Source organism: Balaenoptera borealis (genome assembly GCF_965194805.1).
Source record: "Balaenoptera borealis genome assembly, chromosome: 16".
Lineage (NCBI taxonomy): Eukaryota > Metazoa > Chordata > Mammalia > Artiodactyla > Balaenopteridae > Balaenoptera > Balaenoptera borealis.
In genome coordinates, this window is record NC_138872.1 from 8,410,570 (window position 1) to 8,430,758 (window position 20,189).

General features: G+C 41.1%; 1 protein-coding gene across 12 annotated transcripts in view; it reads left to right on the forward strand.

The window, feature by feature from the left end:
• Positions 1–20,189, forward strand: part of BCAS1 (brain enriched myelin associated protein 1) — a 109,802-nt gene that overhangs the window by 53,204 nt on the left and 36,409 nt on the right. For 7 of the 12 annotated variants that reach the window (XM_082362721.1, XM_082362715.1, XM_082362720.1 and 4 more), the window contains exons 5-8: positions 8,644–8,790; positions 9,846–9,890; positions 12,305–12,439; positions 18,938–19,114. In XM_082362721.1, the coding sequence (XP_082218847.1) occupies positions 8,644–8,790; positions 9,846–9,890; positions 12,305–12,439; positions 18,938–19,114 (504 nt within the window). The remainder of the gene's footprint in view (positions 1–8,643; positions 8,791–9,845; positions 9,891–12,304; positions 12,440–18,937; positions 19,115–20,189) is intronic. The other 5 variants (XM_082362723.1, XM_082362722.1, XM_082362718.1 and 2 more) reach the window with 2 other exon arrangements.

Sequence of the window (20,189 nt, forward strand, 5' to 3'; positions counted from 1 at the left end):
CTTCCCTGGTGGTCCAGTGGTTAAGACTCTGTGCTTCCACTGCAGAGGGTGCGGGTTCCATCCCTGGTTGGGGAAGTTCCACATGCCACGTGGTGCGGCCGAAAAAAAAAAAAAGAAAGAAAGAAAAAAGCAGCTTTCAAAATAGTATATACAGAAAGGTCACTCTTGGGTAAAAATCATTTTGCCTTGCCTGCCCACACATATTCATCCTTCCACCCAAAGAGGGATGTGGAAAGAAAAATTGCAGATTGTTAGTAGTAGTTATTTTCTGTAATGGGATAATGGGTGCATGTTATATTTTTACTCTTTGCTCATCTAGATTTTCTCTTTTTTAGAAATAGAGCAAGTACTGAGTACTGCCTAAGTGTAAGGAAAATACTACAATCTAGGTAATTTCCTGATTCCTCCGCTAGATAGCGCTATGAAGCTTGCAGCATCCTGAATTGTATTAGAAACTGCAGTAGTAACAAGCGGTTTAACAGGAGGTTATTTTCACTCACAGTAATTCCAGAACTGTGCAATCCAGAGCTTGTGTGGCAATTTCTTGCTCAGAAATAACACTGATTTTTAACACGTATAGCTAATGTGTATTTTGGAAAGAGAAATTTTGTTGTGGATGGCAGTTTTCAAAGTCCTTTCGTAATTGGCATTTCTTAAGGTTGTGCTACTTGAGTTCTTTCCTTATTTTTGCCATGGGCTTAAAAGATGTAAGTGCATTTTTATCCATTGATGTGAATTGCGAAGGTATAGTGGGAAAAAATAAAAATACAAAATTAGCTACAGGGGTAGACCCTCCTTCGGTGGTTTTGGGCTTTGTAGTAAAACAAAGTTTAAAAAAGAAAAATCCCAACTGCTTCGGAAATGTTGACGTTCTGTTAAATATTATTGGTAGACTTTGTTCTTAGAGTTCCTTCCTGCTTGTTTAAGTCATTTGCTTCCCCTTCTATGAAAATTGGAGGATAAATTTTTATCTTTAAGAATTAACCAAATCCCATTTTTCATCCCCAATCTGACAATGGGTGTATGCAGGTGATGTGCTCCCAGAAGAAAAAAAGTAAAGACATGATGTTTGTCTGGAGAGCATTGTTGCTGAGCGAATGATGCCCTTTGTGCCGCTGGGGCAACCAAGTGGGAGAGGAAACACAGCTCCTCCCTTTAATCCCAGACGGCATGTGGCTCGAATTTCCAACAGATGGAAAAGAGTAATGGGTTTCTGTACCAGTCAACATTTTTTAGACAAATTTTCCTGTGTTAAACTGCCTGTTAGACACTGATTTCTTGGTACAAAGATTCAAAATGAAACCAGCATGCACAATCGGTGGGGACATCTAGATGAGGTAGACATTCATCACGAATAGTTCCAGACAAGGCTTTTTTTAGCCTTGATCATCCTGCCTTCACTTGTATTTTCACTTGGACAATGCAGACCTTGCTTAGAGAAAGACGAAAGCCAGTTGACAATTTACAGTGGAAGGAAGGTGCCAGAAATTCTATATGCGTTTTATTATAGGCAATCAAATTAGGATAAGGCAGCATAATTTTTCAACATGACAAATTGTGATCACTTAACTAGTGTTCCTATCTGTTTGCCCTTTGAAGCCAACAGAAAGGAAAAAAATACAGGCCTCTTCCATATGGATGAAAAACAAGCTGACACCGTGGACACCTGTTTGCTTAAAAAGAAGTTTCCAGATATTTCCTGGAGAACACCTGTGTTTGTATCTAAAATTTCTGTTTGCTGAGAATGATCTGCAGGCCTCATGAGAATAGCAAAGACGTATTTGTAGTTAAGGACAAAGATCCTACAAATAACCCAATATTTAAGGCATAGGTCACAAACCGGTGGCCTTGGGCTGGATCGTCTTCCAAACTGTGTTGAGCGTGGCCCTCTGGATGTTTTTTAAAATTTGGAATTAGTCGCCCACATTTTGTTTTAATTTTAATTTTTAATAGATAATACATTCACATGGCTCAAAATAAGAAATTATAAAACAGTATACTTTTCTACCAATGCCACCCGCAATAGATAATCACTGTTTGTATTTTTAAATGAGTCTTTCTTGAGCATATATAAGCAAAAGACAAGTATAAATTCACATTTCTTCTTTTTTAAGCAAATGGTAATATAATATACACTCTGTTCTATTCCATGCTTTTTTTTCCAGTTAACACTACTTTCTATATCTGTACAGCTTCCTCATTTGTAATACTTGCATAGTTTTCCAATGAATGGATGTACCATGATTTATTTACCCAGGACCTTATTAATGACATTTGGCAGGTTTCCAAACATTTGCCATGACCTCATTGTAGTGAATAAGCTCGTGTATTTATTATTTCACACTTATGTGAATTGAGGTTTGAAATCAGCTCTTAGGAGTGGAATCACTTGGTAAAAGAATATATTCTTTTTTAAATTTTAGTTGATAATGCCAAAATTTCAGCCCTCCATCAGGACTGAAATAGTTAATACTTCAATCAGTAAAATATGAGGGCCATTGAAAAACATTTGGTCATTTCCAGTTTTTAGCCATTACAATAAAGTTTTTATAAACGTTAATGTATGGGGTTTTGTGTGAATGTCAGTCTTCGTTTCTCTGGGGGGAAAAAAAGCCAGGAGTGTAATTGCTAGGTTATATTGGAGTTGCATATTCAGTTTTTTAAGAAACTGCTAAACTTTTCCCGATTGGCTGTACCATTTTGCATTCCCATCAGCAGAGTATGAGTGATCTAGTTGTTCTGCATCCTTGCCAGAATTTGAAACTGTCACTATTTTTCACTTTACCCATTCTGATAGGTGTGTGGTGACATCTTATTGTGGTTTTACTTTGCATTTCCCTAATGGCTAATGAAATTGAACATCTTTCATGTGCTTATTTGCCATCTATATCTTTTGTCCAGTGAAATGTCTCTTCATGTCTTTGCCATTCTCTAATTGGATTGCTTGAGTTTTTTGTTTGTTTGTTTGTTTTACTATTGAGCTTCGAGAATTCTTTATTTATTCTAGATTCTAGTCCTTTGTCAGAAAAGTGGTTTGCAAATACTTTCTCCCCCATTCTAGCTTTTTTTTCCATTTAAAAAAAATTTTTATTTATTTATTTGGTTGCACGGGATCTTAGTTGCGGCACACGGGCTCCTTAATTGTGGTATGCAAACTCTTAGTTGCGGCGTGTGGGATCTAGTTCCCTGACCAGGGATTGAACCCGGGCCTCCTGCATGGGGAGCGCAGAGTCTTAACCACTACGCCACCAGGGAAGTCCCATTTTTTCCATTTTTTAAATAGGATCTTTCACAAAGCAAAATCTTTTAATTTGGATGAAGACCAGTTCATCATTTTTTCCTTTTATGGATTATGCTTTTGATGTCAAGTCTAAGAACTCTTTGCCATAGATCCCAGAAATTTTCTCTTATTTTTTTCTAAAAGTTTTTTTTGTTTTGTTTTTTGTTTGTTTGTTTGTTTTTTGACCTTGCTGCACAGCATGTGGGATCTTAGTTCCCTGACCAGGGATCGAACCCGTGCACCCTGCAGTGCAAGCACAGGGTCCTAACCACTGGACCTCCAGGGAATTCCCCTGAAAGTTTTATACTTTACAATTTGTATTTAAGTCCTTGGTCCATTTTGAGTTAATTTTTTGTATAAGGTATAAGGCTTAGATTGAAGTTCTTTTTTTTTTTTTTTTTTTTCCTCCCATGGATGTCAAATTGTTCCAGCACCATTTATTGAAAAGCTGATCTTTCCTCTATTGAATTGCTTTTGCACCTTTGTCAAAACTCAGTTGGGCACATTTGTGTGGGTCTATTTCTGGGTTCTCTCTTCTGGCCCACTCAACTATGTGTCTATGCTTCTACCCACCAGTACCACACAGCCTTGCTTACTATAGCTAAATAACAAGGCTTGAAATCAGGTAGGCTGCTTCTTCCCACTTAATTCTTTTTTTTCAGAATTGCTTTAGATATTATAATTCCTTTGACTTATAAATTTTAGAACAATCTCATCTATCTCTACAAAACATCTTGCTGGGATTTTGATAGGAATTGCATTAAACCTGTCTATCAACTTGGGAGGAGTGACATCTTTATTGTGTTGAGTCTTCCAGTTCATGAACATTGTATGTCTCTCTGTTTGTTTATATGTTCTTTAATTCCTTTCATCAGTATTGTATAGTTTTTTGCATATAAGTCCTGTACATATTTTGTGTTTCATTTTTGGTACAAGCATAAATGGTATTATTTCCTAACTTTATTGACATGTAACTGAAATATAATTTTTGTGTAAGTTTAAAGTGTGCAACTTGATGATTTGATACACGTATATACTGCAAAATGATTACCACAGTAGGGTTAGTTACAACTCCCATCACCTCATATGATTTCCATCTCTTTCTTGTGATGAAAACGTTTAAGATCTACTCTCTTAGAAACTTTCAAGTATATAATAGAGTATTGTAAATTATAGTCACCATGCTGTATATTAGATTCCCCAGAACTTATTCATCTAATAACTGGAAGTTGGTACCCTTTGACCGACATCTCCCCATTTCTCCCACCCCCCAACCACTGGCAATCACTTTTCCATTCTCTATTTCTATGAGTTCAGCTTTTTAAAATTTCACATATAAGTGATATCATACAGTATTTGTCTTTCTCTGACGTTTATCTCTTAGCATAATGCCCTCAAGGTCCATTCATGTTGTGACAAATGGCAGGATTATCTTCTTTTTCATGGCTGAATAATATATATTATATACAGTCTTCTTTATCCATTTATCTGTAGACAGACACACTTGTTGTTTCCATATCTTGGCTATTGTGAATAATGCTGCAATGAACATGGGAGTAGAGACATCTCTTCAAGATTCTGCTTTCATTTTCTTTCCCACGAGTGGGATTGTGGGATCATATAGTAGGCCTATTTTTAATTTTTTGAGGAACCTCCATACTGTTTTCCATAGTGGCTGCAGCAGTTTAGGTTCCCACAAGCAATGCACAAGGGTCCCTTTTCTCCTCATCCTCGCCAACATTGTTATCTCTTGTCGTGTGATGATAGCCATTGTGACAGGTGTGAGGTGATATTACATCGTGGTTTTTATTTGCATTTCTACGGTGTTTGGCTGGTGGAGAGCAGTTATTGTCTAAAAGCTTTCTGTCATGCTAGACTGGCCCTTTCCTGGCCCTTTGGTTCGAGCAGGCGTTTCGAGAGGGTTTTTTTGGCCAGTGCCCATCGGTGTTTCCAGGTCATTGGCTTATCCAACTCCAAGTCCAGGATATCTGCGGCAAAAGGATAACCCAGGGAATTCACCACCGTTGAATTCAACAACAGTTGTTGAGGTGCCTAGCTGGTCTGCCTTCTCCTCTCCACCACTCGGAGTCCTTTTGTGTTTGTTTTCTACATAATGTCCAGGATTTTCCACTGTGTTTAGTGGGAGGAATAAGGGAAAGTCTATATCCTCCTTCTTCCTGGAAGCAGAGTCTTATGTTCTTTTTTAAAACCAGCCTAAGAAGAGAAACATATTTCACAAAAAGGGCTCAAGTTCAGTTTGAGAGACCATAAACTCTCACTTGGGAAGAGCCCTGGGCCAACAAGCCAGCTCCCTGCACTGGGCCAGCAGGGTCTGTCATCCATGAGCTGCTCTCCACGTCTGGAGACATCACTGCACTGGGGGAATCAGGGAAGCATCTTCAGAGATGTCTGGACAAGATGCCACAGGACTGAGCAGAAAGTTGAGGGGCCCCTCCACTCCCAGAATTCTGTCGAACTGTGTCTTCTCCAGCCCGAGTTCTCTATCCTGGGTGAAGAAATACTAGTAGTTATCTCCCTTGCTCAGAGGATCTCTCCTGGCAGGTTTTCCCTGATGGCAACTAGACCCGTGGGACTGCCCGGCGTTTTACTGATTTGTTTCCTCTTCAGTTGACCTCCCTGTGGTTCAGTTTATCTCCAGGAAGTTCAGTAATGCTCCCTGTGTGTCCAGCCCTGGGATCACAGAGAGGAATCATGCCCCCTGGTCTCCCATAGGAAGCTCCAAGTCTGGGAGCTGGGGGTGACCAGACGCAGACCCTTCCATTCACTGTGGTGAGCGCTAGGGAGCCCAGGGGCTGTGAGACCAGAGTGGCTCAGAGCAGCTGGCCCAGCCTGGGGGGGTCACACCCCCCCAGAATAGTTGCCTTCCCCACCTGCATGCAAACTTCTTAGAGAACGTCACTGACTGTCAGAAGTAGCATCACCCTGGTCACCCTCCATTCCCTCATCTTCCTCATTTTTAGCTGTGCAGGGCTAAGTGGGCTAGTAGAATTCTTTTATCTTTTTATCCGAGTACTTATCCCTCTCTGCTGGCCTTTATCCACTGTGAGACTGTAAGCATCTCAAGAGAGGAACGTGTCTGATTCGTTTTGTTAATCTCACCAGGCTCAGAACAAGGCTCAGTAACTTAAAATATGATAGTAACAATAATGATAATAATAATAATAGCTAGCATTCATTGCACGTTTACTGTGTGCTACACACCATGCTAAATCCTGCCGATGGATTATCCCATTTACACCCCGACAACTCTGAGAGGCAGGTGCTACTGATCACCCTTTTACAAATGAGCAAACCCAGGCACAGAGGGCAGGGAGCATGCCAGGATCGCACTGGTGTGAAGGATGGCGCAGACAGTGGAGTGTGGGCGGGCTGGCTCCAGAGCCGGTGCTAATGTCACGTGGCCTCTATACGGTTTGTGCATGGTCAGAATTCCCCCATCAAGTTATTGAGTGAAGGTGAGTAAATGAGTGGTTGGAAATAAATAACTTTTTCCTAGGCAATAGCTCCGTCAGGCCTAGTGGGGCACCTCTCCATTAGATTTAGTCCTGGTACCACTTTCATAATGGCTCATGTTCCAAACACCTGCTTGATGATTTAGGTAATATTTTTTAAATTAATTAATTATTTATTTTTGGCTGCGTTGGGTCTTCGTTGCTGCGCGCAGGCTTTCTCTAGTTGCGGCAGGCGGGGGCTGCTCTTCGTTGTTGTGCATGGGCTTCTCATTGCGGCGGCTTCTCTTGCTGCGGAGCATGGGCTCTAGGCGTGCGGGCTTCAGTAGTTGCGGCACACAGGCTCAGTAGTTGTGGCTCGCGGACTCTAGAGCGCAGGCTCAGTAGTTGTGGCGCACGGGCTTAGTTGTTCCACGGCATGTGGGATCTTCCCGGACTAGGGCTCAAACCCATGTCCCCTTCATTGGCAGGTAGATTCTTAACCACTGCGCCACCAGGGGAGTCCTGATTTATGTAATATTTTTAATTTAACATTTTATCTAAAAATTTTCTGCTCAACTTCATCCAAGCAAAAATATCCATTGTACCAAAGAAATATCTTTCCAAAAAGCACTTTTAAAGAATAACCTCGTGCATGTATGTGCACGTGTATGTGTGCAAGTGTATGCACCACCTAAAGTAAAATCACCACCCCTGTAGGTATACCACACTCATCTGCTATAAACAAAGTTTTCAGCCATCCACCTTATCAACCTACTTAACAACCTGGATCCGAATTATACCTAGGAATTATGAAAAGTTCCACTCATTAGAGTTCTATTCTAATATGAACAGTAAGTTATATTAGAACCTGTTTAAAAGTTCATCTCTTCCCAAGTAAAACACATTTTGACTTGAATTAACTAGAAAAGCCGAGAAGCTTGTTAAGGCCATGGCTTCTATCTGTGTTGGGCTTTATGAAGTTCCAGCTCTTTAAGAGGCATTTCACAAGAAGCACTGCTCCATTTAGAGGGAGTGCTGGGGCTGAGGGAAATCCTGTGGGATACAAGCATTATTATTACTTTTTAAAGTATTCACCAAAGTGTGTTTATTCATTTTTATCACCGTTCCACAATAACCCCGTTTTTAATGCAGGCTATTCTGGCCCAGTCCTTGGCATTAGGGTAACCCACGTGCCAAGTGAGTGTGCAGGAGGAGGTGGTCTAGAAACTCAGAGAAGGGAATAGGTTCCATGGGTGCTGTGACCCAGAAAGACTTCAATGGAGACAGTAAACTTGAGCCCAAGCCTGAAGAATGAATGGGTTTGAGGTAACCTGGCTTGGCCCAAGGTCATGGGAGTGAACGTGAAAAAAGGAGGCTATTCAGCATGCATCCCACCCTCCTGGGTGAGTTAGAGAGGAAAATCCGTCCCAATAGCACATCCTTCGCACAATTAACTCTCAGATCCTGAAAGCGGAATTATTATTTTAAAATATCAGTACTTTTTTTTTCCAGTTGATACAATTCACCACTGCGGGGATTGTGGAAAATCAAATAGAGGCATCTTCCATGATTAAACTGGAAGACCACAAAATATTGGCATCGTACATAACCTCTGTGCAGAATTGGGAGAAAAGGGTTTTTGTTTGGGATGCAACGTGCACTGCTGTGTTTGTTAGCCTCTGGCTCCAAACAATGTCCCTCCAACTAACTGCAAATGCTGATTATGTTAGAAAGAGGGGGCGGGGAAGGAAGAGTGACTCTCATAAGCTCCTGATTGTTCTACACTCCCGTGGGCAGAAGAAGTATGGCTGGAATTAGAGGGTAAGGGAGACAGGGGCGCGAAGCAAAAATATTACTTTGAGAGCCCACATTCAACAAGTTGCAACCATGAAAACTCTGTCTTGTTCCTAGGATATAGCTGACGGCACGGGAAAAGAAGGACAGGAAATCCCAACTGTGAGTTGCTCTGTCCCCGGGGTCCCTGAAGAACTGGAGATTGCAAAGGAGGACCCCCAGACAGAGAATAATAATTCCATCATGAGCTTCTTTAAAACTCTGGTAAGCAGTTTCATCTCCTTTTCTATTCTGTTCCTCAATTCTATTGCTCGAAAGTTTTGTTAGATCTAAGAATGATGCATACTTGAATGTTATTGCTCTAAACGGCTTGATGCAGCTGGGACATTGGAGAACAGGGACAAGATGTGCTTCGTAAGGGAATTGGCTTTCAGTGAAGGCGTCTTTAGTTGCTGGGAACTGTGAGATTAACTATACGACATGAGCTATGTGGTAGTAGAACGCTACCGCAATTGGATATCTTATGCTCATTGATCATAAAAATAATTGGAAAATACTTCCCTGAGTTGCTGACCTATCAAAGCATTTTTGCCACTCAAATGGCAAATAAAACTGTAGAAATCACTTTCTATCTTTTTACATCTAAAGCTCCCATTTGACTGGGTGGAGGCAGGGACCCACATCTTGCATTGCTTGCTCCTGTCTGACTCTTCAGACCCCGCAGCTTGGCACCTGCCAGACACTCAAAAAAGGGCTGAATGAGTGAATGCATAATTAAACAGACAGCTCCAAGTGTTTGGGCTATTCCCAAAGACCAAGACCAACTTCAAAAGATAAAACAGAAAAAGTCAACCGAATGTGCCACAAACACCAAAGGGTTGTACATTTGTTTGGATTAGTGGTGGACTTGTTGGAAAGTGTGTAGCCATCCAGGAGACAGTTTTGAATGTGGTCAAGCTCTTAGTGAATGTATAAGATCTGATGCGTTTCATTATAAAATATTAACTTTGTTAACTTATGTATACTTAGGTATTACCCAGAAGTCCATGGGTTTCTACTAAATTAAAAGGACTTCTCATTACATTCCTTACTTGTAGAGTGAAGTGGACCACCCTAAATAAAAATACGAAATAGGGAATTCCCTGGTGGTGCAGTGGTTAGGACTCGGCACTTTCACTGCCGGGGCCCAGGTTCAGTCCCTGGTTGGGAACTAAAATCCCGCAAGACGCACAGCACAGCCAAAAAAAAAAAAAAGAAAGAAGGAGAAACACCCTACAGAGCTATGGTTTTTAACATTTGGTTTTTCTCAAACTTTTAAGGTTTCGCCTAACAAAGCTGAAACAAAAAAAGATCTGGAAGACACGGTAGGTCATTTGAAGTGTGTTTGGGTTTGGGTTTGTGTGTAGAATTGGATTTGAATTTATGTATGCTTCTTTGTTTTTTGAGTGCGTGTGATATATATACACAGATATATACATATTTAGCAATTTAATAGTGCTGTTAGATTGTCTTTAAAATGTTCCACTTACATTAATGGTATTTTAATGAAAATTTTGGTGGGAAGCTTGAAATATGTGCCAATTCTGGCTAAATAATGTCATAAAAACCAATTTCTTACAGAGAATAAGAACAGAATACTAATAATTATATATCATCTTAGTCTTTTTAGTTGTGTGTAGAGAGACCCAGGGAATATGGTAAAAGTTAGCCACTGGAAATGCAAAAGTGGTGAGACTCAATTTAAAGCAGATGTGAGCTGCTAGATTTTGGTTTTTAAAAAATATGTCTTGCTTTGTTTTTCATGTAATTTGAAAAAAGTTAGTCTCCACTGCAACAGCAATTGCTTGGTGGCATGAAGTAGTCACCAGTCGACACTTGCCAAATGAAGGAACATGTAGAGGGGTTAGGACGCCCTGGAGAGTGTGTGCTTTTTCACTGTCATCCTAGAAATTCAGCCAGTTCCCCTGAAAGTACATTTTGTTTGGAATGACTACTTTCTAGAGATGTTTTCCCTTTGCACTTGAGAGAACCGATTTCCTTTCGTAGAACACGTGGTTTAAATTTCACGGGAATCGTGAGGGAAATTTAACTTGGTGACAGATAAATGTCTTGTATCCTCCTTTTGATAACTGAAAGTGCTTTGAAAGGCACTGGGACCAAACAAATGGCTTGGCCAACCCAGTATATCTGCTCCCCATATTTGAAGGGGCTAAGTTGTGAAAAGGATCCTAGAATTTGTCTCAGAAGACCTGTGTTCGAGCCGCAGTCCTGCTACTTGATAGCTGTGTGATCCTAACCTGTCTGAACCCAAATTTCCACATCTCTAAAACTGGGGCAATAAAAATTCTACCTCCCCAACCCCAGGACTGAATGAAGGTGTGATAGTGCCTGGTAAACCATGGAGCTCTATTCAAATGTAGGTGATCCCTATTTCCATAATCACAGCAGGACAGACTGAACACCAGGATTACATCTGTACTGTACTGATTGGTTCCTCTAGAATTTTCTTCTTCCACTGAAAAAAAAGATATATCTGAGGTATCTACGTGCATTTTCCTATAAGGTTATTTATTTGCTACAAGGCAGCTAGGGTCAAGTTCAATGAATGGTTGGGTCCAAATGTTTCTCTTTGGGTTCTGTGTCTTGCATTGTTGGAAATCACATAGTCAGCACAATAGGCTATAAACAGTGGGGTATGTGGGTGTGTTGTGTGGCTTCCCGAGTGACCTGATGCCCTCACTCCCTTTAGCTGCTCACGCATCAAGACTCTTCCCCCACCCAGAATGTGGTCCGAGCTGAAAGTACCTAGTGGTAAAATCTCATGGCCCTGCCCAGAGAGCTATGCGCTCATTGCTCATGGAACTGGATCTCAAAAGCGGGTTTTGTGAATGTAGGTCGTCCGTGATGCCCACAAACGGACCTCTTTCTGCCAACCTGGTTCTCATACCTGCCTTCTTGACATATTTTCTACTGAAGTTCTTGGATTCATGCTTTTGAAATGTCAACACTTTTGTCCATCTTCTTATTTGGCCCTGGGCAATTTTTAGCACACTCCACTGCTGCCCACACAAAATCCCCTGCCATTTGTGATTTGAGTCAACAATTCTGAATGGTTGTAGCTGGGCTATGTTAGCTCCAATTTCCCCTCACTTTGGCTCAGTGGACTGACTCACTCTAGAAACATCTTTTGCCCAGGAGATCGGCCCATCTAGAAGTCAGCTGAAATTTTTGTGGGTGATCCTGCTTCCCTGAAGTTTCTAATACGGAAAAAGAGGAGATCAGTTTGAGAATGAAAGCCATTTAGTGGCAGTACTTGACTCCAGGATGCAAAAATAAATTGCTTGTCTTCAGGTATTTTTTCTTCTGTTTCATGTGGCAATAGCATTTAGGTTTTTAAAAATCATCGGGTAGGGACTGCATTATCTTGTTTATTTTTTAAATTTTTTTCACCTGGATATTACATGTCCTGTAGACAAAGCTTAAATATCTTGTCATTGTCTTTAGCAAATGGAGCTGCATTAATCTGGGTCATTTAAATAGGTTGCCGTGTTGAAAATCAACATGTACCTGAGATAGACTGTGAATTTGCACTTTAACAAATCGTCTTTGAGAGTTTGAAAAAGATAAGCATTCACATGATGTCTTGTGATTGGGAGATGGGGGTGATACACCAGCAGCTAATTGACAAAGTGGATTACTGCACTTAAAAACAACAGAAAAAAAAAAAGCATTCTGTTTAAAAACAAAGTTCTAAGCTGTGACTGCTGTTGCCCAAAAGGCATCTAAAGCAGAAAGTGCCTGTGATGGACAAGCTGGGCAGAAGACATCCGAGATCCAGGCTAAAGGCACCAAGAAAAAGCATCTGCATAGCCCCAGGCTAGGACTCGCCTTTAGAAAATTCTTTAGGCATAAGGTCTGTATCTTGTTAAACTAGGAGGAAAAATAAGAACCCTGGTCTTCACCACATGACACATGTGCCCATCCTGTATCCAGCCAGCTCCACTTCAGTGAAGACAGAGCCTTGGGTGGTAGAAATCATTAGAAGGGAATTAAGTACTATGTGAATCAAATTTCAGAGATTTTAAGTGCCCATAATTGTAAACATCTCAGACTACTTTCCTAGTGTGGACCAGGGTTCTGAGATTATTCTTCTAACCTAGTGTTTCCCAAATGTTGAATGTTTGCATACCACCTTCATCGTTTTTGGCAGATATACCACTATTTACTTGATATTTTTATATTGAAATTGACTCACTTCCTATTTAAAGATATCTGTAAAAGAAACTTTGTATTACATCACGCTTGGAAAAGCAGATCATTTTTCATAAGAGGAATGTACCATTATATGGGCAATAAAAAAAGAGATTACATTCTAGCTGTCTCGCTTGTGTTAAGCTCCGAATCTATTGCCCTTTCTAGCTTTATGAAAAGGCAATTAGCCAGCGGTAGGGAAATGTTAAAGATTTCTCTACCAGCCCCAGACTGAGATTTTCCCCTGAACGGTCTTAGAAAGATGAGAATTGAAAAAGGAAAAGTATTTTCACGATTTTAATATTATTTAATATCATAGCACAGTCTAAGGCCATCTCTGATCCCACCAATGGTATGCTTGCTATACTTTGGGAAATGCTCTTCTAACCTCAAGATAACAATTCTATCTTCCTGTGGTCTGTTCCATCTCTTCCCTGTATTAACTAAACTTATACTGAACCCAAATGGAAGCCCAGGCAGAACAAAACAATGAATGAAGGCAGAGCAAGTTCTGTCTCCACGTTCTTGGGAAGTAAAGACAACAGAGAAGTGAGTTTTGGAGATTTCACTCTTCTAATGTCTAAGAAAATGCCAGTATTTGTCTGAAGCCATGAATTAAAAGGATCCCTGACTTGGGCCAGCATGCTTCTAAATTTGTTTAAAATATCCACCATTCTCCACTAAACTGAATGAACTTACTTGAAAAACTTCCCCAGCTGGATGTTGTAGTCCCAGGATTGTGTATGCAAATAAAAGCTCCATAGAAAGCTCTCCCAGCAGAATCTATATTTGCATAAACAAATTATGTTATGAAGCCACCCTTCGATTTCTATACAGGGTTATTTTGTTCTGTAACGAGACAAGGAGGTGGATGAGAGATACTGCAATGGGGGAGGGAACATTAAAAAGTGGTACCACTGTATGTGGGCGACAGTTTGGTAACTGCTAGTGAAATGTGTCATGGATCTGGTACAAAGGAATCTAGCTGAATTCCCACGGGGTGCTTTGGTGAGTAGGGGGCCTTGAAAGTTTAAGACGCTATGACTCCCCCTCCCCCGACCCCCGCAGGTCTGCATCTCATCACGACATTCATTTCATGCCTCCAGAATCTCTCCCCTCCCACAAGTGGACCACCCAAGTTCAGTATTCCTGGGGCTTCCCCAAATTGTTGGCTTCACATCCTGCCAACTGAGTTGACTTTTGGGGTAGGAGAGGATTCTAAAACCACTGGGATGACGAGGAAGAAACGACGCTTTCTGGGATTCTGTAACGCAGACCTAAGGTTTTGCCTTGAGTTACATTTGGTCTATTTTTTTACGTCAACGTAAAGTAAGGGGACAATTCCCAGATGTTCTTAATTCTCATTTATACAGCAGTGTGGTAGATCTCATTGGCTTTTACCTTCATGCCTAGGACAGTGTTTTTCTTTTCCTCAATTGGTTGTTCTGTCGTCCAAAAAGATAGGAAAACAGGGCCATTAAAATTGCCCAGCCAGAGTCCATCATTGAACCTTGTTGCATGATTATGGGAGGTGTGATACTCATCCTCCTTGATTTCAGTGTGACCAAGGACTGAAAAGAAGACATCCAAGCAAATTCAAGGATAAAACGTTATCTTCTAGTTTTGCTCTTAAAAAAAAAATACAGTGGTTACCAATTCTGGTTAACTCCTCGGTTCATTTCTTTGTATGTCAATTTTCCTTCCTATAAAAAGAATTTGCTTAGTTTCAAAGAGGAGGAAAGGCTGACGTTAATCAATGAAATAAGTTTATTTTTATAAATAATAAGGGTGTCAACGTTTCTTTGCTGAATCTGAATTTTTTTTTTTTCTTGGCTTAATCACATGCAATTCCTCAGAATAAAACCTTTTCACACGACCTTCAAACGTTGGACATGACACATACACACAAAGCAGGACATTGTTTTAGAATGTCTTTGCCACGCCCAGAAATGTTCCCCTCCCCACTCAGGTTTGCTCAATGCCCACCCTCTCCGTTAAGGCAGCTAAAATATTAGCAGTTACCTCATAGGGTTCATAAGCTTATGCCGCACATTCATTGTTTTTTGGTTCTTGGTACAATGTTTCCATCTTACTAACACATGCCCTCTCCCACACTCAAATTTGAAAATGATGAAAACTTCTTGTGGAAGAAGGTAAGGTCATCTGATATGCAGTCTCCAGATCTAATACATTAGAATTTCATGGGTAGGGTTGCCAGATAAACAGTACCCAGTTAAATTCAAATTTCAGATACACAGCAAATAATTTTTGAGTATAAATCTAAGTTATGTCCCAGGCAATATTTGGGGCATCCTTATGCAAAAAAATTATTCTTTGTTGATCTGAAATTCAGATTTAACAGGACATCCTATAGTCTCACCGTTATTTGCTAAATCTGGCAACCCTACTCAGGGGATTGTCTCCAAAAAACATGGATAGAATTTTCGTAGTCTCCTCCGTAATGCAGACAAAGAGTATGAATTCAGTGGATGCTGGCAGAACACCATTTGGGGCACTTCTCTGGGAAGCGAGGAGATGAGTAGGCAGGGAGAGGATGACTAATGGGGTGTGTGACTCCACAGCCCTGTAAGGAGGGGGTGGGTGGATGGAAACATGACATGGCAGGATGCCATGTGGGTAGCTCTCTGTGGCCCCTCTCGTAAAATTAATTTGTTATTTATTTAATGCCTGTTTTGAGCCAGACACTGGGTCTGACGGGAGGTAGGAATGTAATGGTGACTAAGACATAACAGCTCTTACCTTCACAGAACTCATACTCTGGCCAGAGAGATGCATACTCAACAGTTACACAGATATATTCATTATATTATATTACTATACATATGATAGGGTCATGTCCTTGTCATGTTTTTCGAAGATCTCAGGGTATCTTCCCAGGGCAAAGAGAATTGGCCATTTCCCAACAAAACTGATCAGTATAGATGTGTTTCTCAACCTTTTTCCAATTATCACCCCCCCACCATGAAGCTTCTTTAGATATTTTCTCCCTAATTGCCCTTCTCCCCATGGAATTTTAGTACAACAGCTACACTGTTTATCTGTTGATGTACTGTGGCCCTTAGTAGGGCCATAGGCAATATAAACATCTAAAAATTGCCCATAACACACCGCCCCAAGAACAAGGGCAATCTCACCCCCCAACTTTCCCCCACGTGGAGTTAAGATTGCCGTGGCTGAGAATGCATGTGGCGTAGACAGTTCCATCCCCTGATGGGCACAACAGCACGTGGAGTGGGGAGACCTTGGTCTGTTGGAAGCAGTGTAGACAGAGTAGCTATTCAGAGTCTGGGTTTGGGTATCAGACTCCCTGGATTCAGATGCCAACTCTGTCGCCTTATAAGTGCAATCACAGGCAAGTTATTTAACCACCTGGGACCAAAATTTCCCTAACTATAAAACGGACATAACAATTAGTTCCTTCCTCATAGGACTGTTGTTAGAACATTCAATTGCTTAAAACGGTGCCTGGCACTGGTACCTTTTATTGTTATTATTAAATCAGAGTTAAAAGTTGGCCATCTCTGTGCCTAGTCTGCTTGGACCCTAGTCCCTCTTCAAGAGGTTGAGAGAGAGAGGAGGCTGAGGGGAACAAAAGGAAAGGGTAAAACCAGCCAAACCAGAGGTGTGTGATGGGCTAAGCAAACTAGACCTGTCCTGGTAGAATTCTAGAACTCCAGAACTAGCTTTTTTTGGTAACCCCCATGTGGCTTTGGCTGAGTAGGCTGAGAACATATGAAGGGGTATCCAGGAGCTGGTCAGGTAACACGGCATCTCTAAGTATAGAAAGCAAAGCAGCAGAATTTAAATCAAAGCAGTGTGGAGCAATGGAGCATCTACTGTAATGACATGAGGAGGATGGATGGTTTACTTAAGCCAACAAGAACCCTTTCTTAGAGATAGAAGTGAGGTCAGCCTCACCCCCCAGATTCTTGGTCTAACATGGACCCCTTGAGCAAGTGGGGATTTTCCCAAGAAAGCAGAAGGGGAGTTGGTGTTGGGGACCACGCCTGGCTACCCCTTTGCTTCCTGCTTCCGTCACGGCTCTCTGATGCTTTCCGAGGGCTCTGAGAGCACGTAGTGCCCTGTGCCTGCTGTGCTTCTCCTCCCTCCTCCAGCTATTTTCTAGTCACCCTTCAGGTCATGGCACAGCATCCTGTTCTCTCTCAAGCCTTCCTGATTGCCATGATGGATCTAATTCCCTAGTTTAGCCTTTTTTTTTTTTTTTTTTTTTAGCACCAAATCCTTCCCTCCACCCCACAGCACTTATCATAGTTGGAATTTTACATATGTTTGTGGAATTATTTGTTTGGTGTCTCTCTCTCTCCATGAGGACGTGTAACCCCAGCACTCAGTACCCATCACAGGTCATAGAAGGCAGTCGATGCATTTTTTATGAGTAAATGAATAAATCATAATACTTTCCTCCTATTTTCTGGAAAAGCAAGCAAGCTAGTTGGTGGAGGGCACTTCCCCTTCAACCAGTGCTTGTTAATTTAATTACCATTTAGAGCTAAAACAGCACCAGGTGTCCGAGACCATTTGGAACATGCATAAATGCAGAACCGTCTGAGCTCAGCCATTTTGACTGCACTGTTGATACAAGGCAGAGGTTATTTTAAACCCTAGCATTATGCGGTTTTATACATTTTTAAATGGAACTGGGATTATTCCAGGATCACCTATCACAAAAGTCATTTCTATATATTGGCCCTGTAGCTCCTGATTCGAACATAGAATCTGTTCAGTAAATGACTCCCTCTTAGTATCAAAAAAGTCAGCACAGAAGATACTGTGTCTTACATCAGATAGTAAAGTTCACATTATTTGTGAACTCCCTTTGGAGGGGCAACGTGCAGTGTGGAAAGAGCGCCAGATAGGAGCCAGAAGTCTGGATCTGAGACCAGACTGTGCCCCTGGTTAGTGTAGGGCAGATCGTATACCTCAATTTCCCCATCCCTGAAAATTCGGGCATTCGATTAGGTGGTCCCTAAGACTCTTTCCAACATCAGAAATACTCTGAAATGTCCTGAATTTTTCCACACCCTGTTTTTACTGCCAGATTTGTTTTTCTTTTATTCAGAAAATGTAGTCAAAGATCTGACCTCCCTGGGAATTTAAAGGGTTGTGTCACAAGTCCCTGGACCAAGAATCATTAAAATGAAGATGCTTAAGGTGACGAGGTTAGGTCAGGTGAGCCCAGTGTTAAAAATTTTAATGCAGTGTTCACTCACGTCGAGATAAATGGAGACTGTAATTCTCCTAACTCTTCCTTTGTCCCATGAGTCAGGAGGTGGCAGAGCATGGAAGTAACAGCCCAGTCACTGAAGAGATCAGATGCCCTGGAATTGGACCTCAGCCTGGCCGCTCAGAGTGGGGAGAGATGGGGGGCGGTGGCGTGGAGAGAAGGTGGGGGGAAGAAAGAGAATAGGGACTGAGTGAATAGCACTTGGAGTTTTTTATCAATTACAATCCATCCAGTCACATCTAATTTAGATGTGGAAGCTGCATCTAAAAGTGAAAAAATGGGGGTTGTGGATGCTTTTCAAACTCAAACCTCTTCCCTGAGTTCCTTACACAAACTCTATAGACTATAGATCTATAGATCTTTATAGACTAAACTGTGTAGACTCTAGATCACTATAGTAATCTCTGAAGCAGAGTGTGAGAGGAAAACTTCAGCACTTCTCTTTTGAAGTATATTTATTGGAACCCATCTTTCATTTCAAATTTGGATTAGTAAAACAATACATCTTTATCATGTAAACAAATACGTGTGTATTGGAGGTGCACGTTCAGACTATTTTTACTGCCATGACCATGGTCGAAAGAAGACCAGGGTCCTCAACACGACCTAACATTCTAACAGCCAAGTGCCTCTTCCAATCACTTTGAGTCTTAATGCGTTACTTACAGAAACATGTTACATAATGTTTCTATATATTTTTTTTCTGCAAAAGGACTATGCCTTGATCTTTTTCCAAGATTTTAACACAAATCCACATCCATGTAGAATATTTGGAAAATACAGAAAATTATGAAGAAGACACTTAACATGCATAACCCCAGTCCATATTTGTAAAAAAGAGATCTTTTGCTTTTGAAATCCTGAGATCATTTTAATTTTTTAAAACTCTTATAGGGTGCCGAAAAGTCACCCGCCACTTCAGCCGACCTCAAGTCAGACAAAGGCAATGTTACGCCCCAGGAGCCCCAAGGGGCTGCCAAGAATTCTACATCCACTGAAATAGCAAAGGAAGGTGCCAAGGAAAAGGGGGGCCCCACCTCTCTGCCTCTGGGCAAACTGTTCTGGAAAAAGGTAAGTCCTAGTTTCAAGATTTGGAGAGTCCTTGGGGCTAGGATGACTTGAGATATGGTTTCTGTTGGGCCAACTGATGTATTCAGCAATGCATGGAGTTTCTTGTTCTCCAAAATGACTCAACTTGCCATTGAGTTGAAGACTTCTAACTCACCCCCGGGAAAAATGAAATGCCTATCGTGTTAGAAGCATGTGTTTTGTGGGAAAGAAAAGGAAATGAACAAGTAGAATTTTTCATTCTTGGAATTAATCCGGTTCATGACAGAGGGTTATGGTATTTCGTGATTTCATTTTCTTTCTAAAATGGTGGGTTACATAAAGGTTATACTCCCACCAGCAGTATAAGAGAGCACATTATCCTACACCCTTGACAACAGCGTTTTATCAAACTTCTTAATACTCGCCAATCTTATAGAGTGAAAAATGGTACTCAAGTGTAATTTTAAATTACATATAGTTTGTGAATGAGGTAGAGTGCCTTTTTATCTGTGTTAAGAACCATTAATGTTTTTCTGTGAATTGTTTATTCATAAATTTTGCCCATTTCCTAAAAATTGGATCGTTGGGTAGATTGTTCCTTTCATCACAATACAATATTTCTCTTTGTCCCTTAACAGCTTGAGGCTGTTAGTATATTTATTTAACATCAATGTTGTTTTGCTCACGGTGCATCTTTGGCCATTTTTTTATCTTCAGTCTTCCTTAGATTTAAGACTTGTGAATATATTTTTAGTTCCAAAACAAACAAACAAATGAAAATAATAAAATGTGGGTCACTCTGGTTTCCTCCTGGCTTTCTCTGAGCTCTCCCAGCCTGGCGAGATGAACCGCCTCTGGGCTCTCTGTCCCTCCTACCCCAGCCAGATAGAAGCAGCCATCAGCAGCCCCAAGGTCTCTATCTCCTTTCGGAAAACCAGTCTGTCAATCAGTTCACCACCAGGGCAAGCCCACAAGGTGCTCTGTGAGAGGAAAATTCAAACCGCTGTCTGAATTCTTTTCCCTTGTAGAATTAAGGTGCCAAGCAAGGAAATGAGGTGGGCGGGGCTGAGTAATTCTGAGAGCTATTCCTTGATCC